Source organism: Durio zibethinus, chromosome 11, assembly GCF_047325235.1.
Source record: "Durio zibethinus cultivar Kanyao isolate XHJ-2024 chromosome 11, ASM4732523v1, whole genome shotgun sequence".
Taxonomy (NCBI): domain Eukaryota; kingdom Viridiplantae; phylum Streptophyta; class Magnoliopsida; order Malvales; family Malvaceae; genus Durio; species Durio zibethinus.
Window position 1 is genome coordinate 5,977,266 of NC_143172.1, and position 9,896 is coordinate 5,987,161.

The 9,896-nt window shown below is 34.8% G+C and overlaps 1 protein-coding gene across 1 annotated transcript; it reads right to left on the reverse strand.

Moving 5' to 3' along the window:
• Positions 1–5,391: 5,391 nt before the first annotated feature.
• On the reverse strand, positions 5,392–8,469 carry LOC111291208 (uncharacterized). The gene is made up of 7 exons (XM_022882840.2): positions 8,061–8,469; positions 7,613–7,759; positions 7,343–7,441; positions 6,742–6,933; positions 6,459–6,578; positions 6,064–6,135; positions 5,392–5,854 (listed from the first exon to the last, which is right to left on the reverse strand). Exons 1-7 carry the CDS (start codon positions 8,340–8,342, stop codon positions 5,630–5,632), a joined length of 1,137 nt encoding a protein of 378 aa, XP_022738575.2. The 5' UTR covers positions 8,343–8,469; the 3' UTR covers positions 5,392–5,629.
• Positions 8,470–9,896: the final 1,427 nt, after the last annotated feature.

Sequence of the window (9,896 nt, forward strand, 5' to 3'; positions counted from 1 at the left end):
ACCTCCTTCCCCTTCATCATCAGAATCCGGCTTCAGACTAATCTTAAACTTTCTAACATCCTCCAACGCCGCATTTTTGAACAACCCAACATCAACGGCACCAGAAACCATCCGATACCCTCGCTTCCCGAGCTCCTCCGGCGGATCATGCGGCATTGCAAAACCAGCCAAGAAGGCTCCACCGTCTCTTGGGTCCAACTTAAGCACTCCTTTTTCCGCCGTCCTTAACATCTCCCTAACCTTCTTGTGACCCGGATCCCACAAGTAACCCAAGCTAGCGCTTAAATCCAACGGACCCATTTGAACACAGTCAACCCCTTCAACAGCGGCGATCTCTTCTACTTTTTTGACACCATCCACCGTCTCAACCTGGCACATTATTAACAGATCCTCCATGTAGTTACTTAGATAGCCTTCGTTGATTCCGTAGTTGGAAGCTCTCACAACCGGGTGAGCAGTGCCACGGATTCCCTCCGGAGGGAAACGGCAATACGACACCGCTTTTTTAGCGTCTTTAGGGGAATCAATCATGGGGAACATGATCCCTTGTGGACCGAGGTCAAGGGCCTTTTTTGCCCAAGCTGCGGAGGATTCAGGGAGGCGGATGATGGCCGGGGTGTTGGTCGGGGAGAGAGCGCGGAGCATCTGGAGGGACTCGTGGATTCCTCCAGGGCCGTGTTCCATGTCGATGACTACAAAGTCGTAGCCAGAGAATGCGGCGATCTCGGCCAAAGTGGGGGAGAACGAGAGGAAGAAAATGCCATAGAGGGTTTCGCCGTTGCGGAGGCGGGATTTGAGAGAGGATGGGGAGGGAAAAGCCGAAGGATTAGGGGAGCATTCGCGAGGGGAGAGGGTGGAGAATTTGGTGGGATTTAAGGGTTTGAGCAAGGAAATGGAAGGCTTGAAAGAAGGAAAGGAAAGGGATTTGGAGGAAATGAAAGGAAGGGGCTTTCTAAGAGAAATTTTGGGGGAGGCGGCAGCGGCGATTGAGTAAGTGAGGGCGGCCATTGGCTGTGGTGGGGGATTTGTGTTTAACGAAGAATGTTAGGGATCTGGAGAAAGTATAGATACCTGTTCAACCTTTAGAAAAAAAAAATCTAAAGTCGTAGTATGAGTGGGTTGGTGAGAAACGTACGAGAGACTGACGAGGGATTTTTTACTGTGACTGCGACTTCTCCTTGAAAATGGTACTCGCTTGCAAATATTGCAAGATTTGACACCCATCTAGTTGAGTTCAACGCAATAAACCCTATTAAAATAGGAAATTTGGCAAGATTTGAAGCATAATTACCCCAAACCACATAATCAAGCTGCAGCAACTCTCAACTACATAGCCAAGCTAGAGTTTTTTCCCACTAAAATATATTTTAAAATCTTTATTCTCTCAATGAAGTAGTTTTAAATTTATTTCTTTAAATAAGATACATTAGCTCTATGTCACATTTAACTATCATACAATTGTCTTTCAACTTATTTCCATGCAACAATCATTTTAGAACATGAAAGAAAAAATTTTATTAAAGATATTATCGGATTTTCATTGTAAAATAAAAAAGAAATAACTGATAACAGATTATAGAAGATCGAGATAAAAGCAAACCAAAAAGGAAAAAAAGAATGGTCTAAAAATCACGAAAGAAGCAGAAAAAAGGAAGAAGAGTTTGATCTGACCCTTATTATTGATCTGGCTTTTGTTGGGGGTGGGTCACAAAGAAAGAGAGAGATAAAGGAAGACCAGAGAAAGAAAAGGATAAGCCGTGAGTGAAGGTGGTCCATCGAATGATTGGTAACTACATTGGGTTACTGTAGCGAGGCAATGGAATACATTGAGTCACGAATTACCACCGCCATGCACCGTTTAGTTTGCAATTCAACGAAGAAGTCGAGTACCCATTTGCTCTTTCTTTCTTTTTGGCAGTTTATTTCTTAGACTCGACAACTAAGTTTTTAATTTCAAATTTGTAAGTTTATGAAATTTCCATCACAGGATCCAATTCTATGGATTTATCATGTTTTAAGGGGGTATTTTAAGGTTTTATTCAAAATATTTGAAAGAATGTGAAGATTGAATATATTATCAGAATCTGTTATTTAATTTTAAACATGATTTATTAGATAATGTTGTTTAATTTACTTTTGTTATTGGTAGTTTTGTTGATATTGAAAGAAATTTAGAAGTTTTTAATAAGAATTTCGTTGAATGTTCACGAGATATTTCTTAAGCAATGTCGACTAAAAGTATCTTTTGTGTTTTTCATTAAAATTTTTCTTTGCTACTTTTTACTTTCTTGATATGATGCTTTTTTTATCTAGGTTTTATATAAATTTTGAATCTTTCTTTTGCTACTTAATAACTTTTGATTTTTTGTTTTTGCATTCAACCCCGATGTAATTATATAATTATTCAGCTATTTTTTATTTTATGATTGTTATTTAATTATTTTTAAAAATATAATTGTTATCTGATTATTTTTAAGAATACCTAACTATTGATTTAGCCTTTTGTTTTATTTTGTTTTGTTTCATTTTTTGTTGAAATCACACAAGGAATTCTTGATTTTCTCATGTAATTGTGTATTTTACTCATGGAAGTCTAATAATACCTTGCCCTGATATTTATTCTGTTAACTCTGTTCTACTCATTATTGTACGGTTCCTTTATTACTTCTATAATTCACTAAACTGACTTTTGAAAACAAAGAATTAGGTTAGGTTTCTTGATTAACTTCCTCATCCTACTTCAATTATTAGTTTTATGGCTGGAGCTGCCGTTACAATTGCCATCCAATAGCTTAAGGCTTTTTTTGGCATAAAAACGTTTACAAAAGAAGCTAGATATTATTTTTGTAATGCATTATATATGAAGCAATGCCCATAAAATAAGCAACTTTCCATCTTTGCTTTTCCCAAAAAAAAAAAAAAAGGCATTTTGATTCTCTCCTTTTGGGAGGAGTCCCAACCTACATTCCGAAGAATTTTCGGCCAATATCAATGTTACCACCCACTACATTTTAGTTACTAAATTTATATAATACTGCTCTGCAGTGGAATTGGCTAACTATCATAATTGGAGTTAGCTTATCCTTTCTTATGTTTGTTAGGTACATTGTAAGAGCCTCAAAGTCTTAATTCTATTTATGGACTATAACAACCATACGAGTATTTGCTAAAATTTACATGCTTTTGAGAAATAGGGAAAAAAGAACAACAAACAGCAAGTTTTTTTGGGTACTTGCGATTGCTCCATTGATATCTATTGTTCTTTGCACCTTTTTCATTTGTATAACACATGCAGAAAAGAAAGGAGTTCAAATTGTAAATTTTTTTTTACTTTTACTAATTTTTAGTGTAATTTTGCAATTTAATAGCTCAAAGTAATGGCAAAAATTGTAGTAATTTTGGTTATGAGTAATGATAGTGATATTGTTGTGTGCTTTTATCTGTGCAGATGAAAAACATTGAGAAAGAAATCATGCTCTCATATGCTAATCAAATTTATTTAGTGGTGAATATCTTTTTTAAGGTTTGAGGATTGGTAAGCTTTTTTTTTTTTTTATTTGTCTTCACTAACCTAGAAATTTAATCATGACATTGCATCTAACTAGACCTTTCATGTTTCCATTTCTTTCTTCTTTGGTAGGTCAATTTAATAGAAAGTTATGATCCATGTGAGAACTTTTGCTTCAATGAACGACTATCAATTAAATCGAAACAAAGAAATGGTGGCACTAGGAGTAATTAATATTGTTGATTAAATGACTTTTTGCTATGTGTATATAGGTGAGAAGTGAGAACATCATTAATCTGTTGTATGATTTAATTTTATTTGGATTAACTTATTGTTAATTGTTATATATTCAGTTGCCTTATGTATATATATGGTAAATGCTTTTAACTAAGTTCCAAGTTTATCAAAACATGAATTTTTAAAGTATACGAATTCATTGATTAAGAAACTCTTTTACTAGAAATCAAATAGATTGAGTCTAAGGTTTTTCTTCTGTAATTTTCAAATTTAATTATAAGATTTGAGCTATTTACTATTTACAATGATCTTTTTCAAAGTTTAACAAGTTAATATTTATCAAATTTGATAAATCCGTTATTAATCAAACACTTTAGATCTTAGTATTTTTATAAAAGAACGAAAAACTCTCCTCCTGCATCGTAAAGTCGGGTGAATTCTAGTATTTTAATAAAATGGACTCCACGTTAGCATCTCCTTTCTTCAATCTTGCTGCTTCTGGTTCTGGTTCTTCCCTGCAAGGTTGCTATTGCTTGTATATTTTTTTTTCAAAATCTTTGTTTTTTTTAAATTATTCTCACAGTATCAGAGTCTCATCAAATAATAATAGATAAATTAATTATAGTTCCAAATATATGGCTAGTTTAGATTTACAAAGATATGCACCCTAAATAGTTTCTCAAACAAAGTACAAGAATATTATTTATAACTTAGATGGTCATCAACTAAATCGTCTATTGACTCATCTTTCAAGTCTTTCCATGCCATTGAATCATCGAAAGTCAATGGCATTGATTGAAAGGAAGTCTCTATCTCTGGGATAGCCTCGTTCAACTGTTTAATAAGATCATCTTTCCCAGTTGGGATGTTCAAATCCCCGACAATAAAGATATCAACAGTTGATGAATTCGTCTTAGCTACAGATAAACTTAATTCAACTCCTAAATCATTAGCTCCACCTGTACTCTCATCCTTGTTGTATATAGGCAGGAAATGATCTCCCCGAAATGTTCAATGGAATTATCCTGAAAAATTGCAATAGAATACCAATCCTCTATTTGAGAATACCATTGATGTTTGTTTCAGGGTCTTCATTAATTAGAATGACAACAAGATCATCATTGGTTCTTCCTCTTCCTAAGTAATTGACAGCCTCTGCCACTTCAACTGGAGGAACTATCTTAATTGAAATTACTTAGAAAATTGTAAACCCCAATTTGCCGAATAGGAAAAGTGGAGCACTTTTATATTGACTTGAGAGGACGCAGAAGAGGACTTGAATGAAGTTTTAAAATATTCTAATTAAGGAAGTAAGGTTATAAAATGCCTTAGAGATAAAACTCAGCCAAGCTAATCTTAATAAGTGCATGGTCCGAGAATGAAATTAGAAAAAATTGTAACAGTAAATCATTCTTGTTGGCCATCCATTTTAAAATTCCAAGAATCTGCACTCTTTTAATACGTAAAGAAACAGAAGCATGAGCAACCGTTAAAATTTTTTTTTTTTTTTCTTTTGGTGGTAAAGGGTGGGTTTGAATGGTGGTTAAAGGATGTAAAAAAGTACTGCATATACCGCTTATATGATAAACTCCAATCTCATGGCATTCAATCCAATGCAACATAAACCATATTTCTCAAGGTCCATGGACTCAAAAGTCAAAACGTTCTCACTGTGATAAAAGCAAGAAAAGAAAAAGTCTTTACATTTTATGTCCTTAATTTTTAACTTGTTTCTACAGATCAACTAAAAATGACTTGATAACATGAATCAGACAGCACTAAATAAAGCCACACAAATTTGGTAACTAATTCAGATCCTGTTATAGAATGACATAATATAACATGTCGAGTGAAACACACACAAGTAAAATCAATCTCCCAAGATTATATCTTCAGAGCAGTTCTTGCCATGGCTAGAGCACCCTCATAAGTTTGATTTCCACCAATGAACCCGCTCATATGGACAAAGACACAGCCGGGAATTCCTGCCTCCTTTGAGAGTTCATCATCCCTCAGACCTCGCCACTGAGCCGGTAGGGGCTTCCGGCTCTCAAATCTATCAGGAGATACTGCTACTGCCTGAACTCGCCATTGTTGGCCCCTCTCATCCTGCACAATACATTGTCATAACAACAAGGAGAATCTATCTCAAATTCTGGAAAGAGCAACACTGACAGCAACGAGCATGATCAAGAAACGACAGTGAACAACATAAGCTACAGGAGCAGAATACATAACCCTTTATCTGTCACTAGTGTTTAATCTAGACCTACACATTGTAGAACATATTTGATGGGATGATAAGTCTAAATACATACCTCATAAACAACATATTTAATAGAAGGCTCAACCTTCATCTCCTCCTCAAGCTCAAATATATGAAGCTGCCACTGTTGGATGCAAAATGAAATCAGACTTAGTTACAAATAAATAATGTACAGTGGTAAGTCAAGAATAAAAAACAGTCACTTGTCAGCTGTCACTTATAGATTCATCTCACATCCTACAGGAACATGCAGTCCAATTCAAGGACCAAAATAACTAGATTTATGTACAAGCAATTTGCTAATCCAAGATAGGCCACTTTCCTCTCAAGAAGAGATGCATAAATAGACAAAAAAAAAATGAAGTACCTAGAATATACACTTGTGGAGGAATAGTGGATGAAGAAAATTACAAAAAGAAGAAACAAAAACTAGAAACATCTACTTACAGGGCAAAACCTTTTCAAAACCATGATTTCACCACTAGGGTCTATATCATATCTCTCTGCAATGCACTCCATCACAATTGACCTTGCTGGTAACCATGATTTTGCATGAAACCGAACACTCTGAAAATTGAAGGTCATCAAACTATTTAAATATGAAGAACACAACACATATCTTTATCCATTCTGAAGAGAAGCAAAAATCTCATATCCAGGACTTTAGAAGTGTCGACCAATTTGAAAAAATGTAAACTTAGACATGTTTTTAATTTTGACAGAACCTTACATCTAAGAACTCACTGCCAGCTAGAGCCATTGCTTGTTGGAAAGCTTCATTCTCCTTCTCAGGTGATTGATTAGGATCTGTCCAGTCTAAATTTAATCTTCCAACTCTAGAGGATAAGTGTGTATTGTTCACATATCTTGGAGGTTTGTCTGTATCAAACTGGTTGATTCCATTGTCAATCGCATCAATTGCCTGGTAAAAGCAAAAAAAAAAAAAAAAAATCCCAAATGAAAATCTAAACCCATAATCACTTAACTGAAATAATATCCCAAATAAACATCTAAACCCTTAATCACTTAGCTGATGCAGAGGAAAATGAAACTCAAGGAAAGAGCAGAAAGCCTATGGTGTTAAACTTAATCCTATAACCACAAAGCCATACCAGCCAGAACAAAAAAAAAGCTAGAGAATTACATTGCTAATAAAACAAAGAAAGCAGAAAATTTAGTCGGTAAAAACTCATTTGAACCAGTTTCAGAAGGTTAAAGCTCTTGATGGTAATATTTGTTCAACCATAGGATCCTAATCTATTTCCACTCAAGGAAGCCAGAACTTATGGAATTCAAACCCTTTAAAACTTAAGAATCAAAGATGTAACTACCTCCATGAAGCTTTTGTAAATGGCCAGAAATAATCTATGCACATCCGGGTGGTCTTCACCAAGACAAAGCTCTTTAGCTATTATCTCCTTGCCAAAATGCTAAATACAGAGTAAATTAGACTTATAATCAAGAAACAGCATAAACTACCAAAAAACATCATTGTTCAGATTATACTCTACCAAATTGTACGAGAGTCGCAATACATAGAAACCAAAAAGAAGAGACCTACCGGAAGGAATCTTTAATTGTCTCATGTAACTAATGAATACCTTATAAACAAGTCCGGCACTGCTAAGCTTTGTATTAAATCCATGTCCAAAAACCTCCTCAAATCCTTTTTGGTGATGATCATACCGGTCATGACTGGGATCATACACGCCTCCCACATCAAGCACAGCATCAAGCCCCTCCAATACCTGCAAATTCAGATAACCTTATAATGAAACTTCAAAGAGGAAGCATAAAAAACCAACGAGAACAAAATAAACCACAAGAATCCCATAATAAGCCACTCAATTCTACATTGCTATGAAAGTCAAAATTGACTCTGCATTTCAAGTTTTGTAATTTATAGGCGCAACTTGTATAAAATTAGCAAACAAGTAAACGAGAAAACTAACTTTATGGAAAGGCAAAATAAGCACATATTTCAGACCCCAAAAGAAAACCCATTTTACAAGTTCCATTTCTTCTTAATCGAACGGGAAAAAAAATAACCTTGTGGTCTCGTGTACGGACAATCTCGGAGTTGGAAAACTTGTCAGTAAGGCGAATCATGAAGCAACCAAGGGCCTCGTCGCAATGGAAGCTGCCGTTGTGAGTGCCAACGCGCTTAGAAGGAGCGTGGTTGGGAGAACCAGTCGAGTAAGCAGGGGAAGAAACCCTGATGAGGTTGGAGGCAGCCATGAGAGGGCTCGAGAGGGTTTTGGGCAAGTTGAAAAGCTTCTGATTGAACCCTCCTCTTGTAATTGCCCACATGCCTTTAACAATACTATTCATCCCCGCCCCACCCCCAGTCAAAACCCTTTACTTTATACGCTAAACAGAACGGCAGGGTGTTATATTTTCTTTTCTATTAGGGTTAATATTCCATTTCCCCATGACCTATTACATTTTTTTAATGTATTATTTAAATAAAAAAATTTTATTCAAACACTTAAATTACAATTGCATGTGTTAATTTATCCTTATCATTATCAAGATATAAATATTTAATAAAATATTAATATGTATAAAAAATAAATTTTAATAAAATATTAATATATGTAAAAAAAAAATTCAATCATTTATACGTGACGTTAATATTAAAAAAATTTCAAAAAAATTTAAAACAATTTTAAATTTTTTAAATTATAAAAATTCAAAAATATTTTAAAAATTCAAAATATTTGAAGAACACCAAACCAAAAAATGAACAAGCCCAGAAACAACTGAAGATCACTGCCAGAATCTGGTGCTAGTTCACCCACCGTCTGCCTTCTTCTTCCTCCTCCCTTTTGTTCTTCTCTCTATCCGAAGAACAAAACTCTCCCCTTCAATCCTAAATTAAAATCTAGTTATAACCCAGAGAATGAAGAGCCCAGATTGCCACCAGAATCCGGCACCGTTCACCGTTCACTATCTTCATCAGAAACCTAACTTCATATGGTTCCTAATTCTATCTTCAAAACCTGAGAACTCCAAAAAATACCCAAACAGAATTCACAACCTCAATCGAAATATTAAGCTGTCGATTGCTTCTTGTTACTCTAAGCTGTGAATTACTAAACTTATTGCTATAAGTGCTCTTTTGTAAGCTCGATTGTTGTTGTTTGCATTTGGTGCAGGATTCCGGTGATTATTTCTGGGTTGAGTGTGTTAGTTGGGTACAAAGTTGGGCTTTCTGGCTATGGGTTTTTGGGTTTCTCATTAGGTAATAGCTTTTCGGTTTTCTGGGATGGATTCTTGTTTCTGACTTGTTTTTTATTTTCACAATTGTTTGCTGTTTGTGCTGTTTGTTGAGACTGTGGGTTTTGCTGACTACTCTGTTTTTGCTTCTATGGCCGAGAATTCCTTGCTTTGCTTCTTCCTTGATTGCTTGATTTGCTTCTGTGTTTGCCGAATTCCTCTGTTCTGTTTGATTTTCTCTTTTTTGGTCGGTTCTTGTTTGGCTGCTTTTGGAGTTGGTGTAGCTTGAACTCTGGCTTTGATTCGTTGATGTCTTTGCTGCTAATTCCCCTAGTTTGCACTGCTGAAATTGCTGTGAGGAATTGTTCACTGCCTCTGTTGCTTCTTGTTGAATTGTTTGAATGCTTCTTGATTCTGTGTGTTGTGTATGCTTGTTCTCTTCGTGATTGCAGGTTAAAAGTTCTGCCTTTCTTTTTTTTTTTTTTTTGTCTAAAAACTAAAATTAAATCCAAAAGTTAAATTAAATTAAAGTTAAAATTCAAATCAAATTAAATTTTTTTTTGAAATTTTTAATTTTTTATAATTTTTAAAAAACTTTTAGAATTTTTTTAATTTTTAAAAATTTTTACAGTTTCTTAAAATTTTTTTAAAAATTTTTAGAATTTT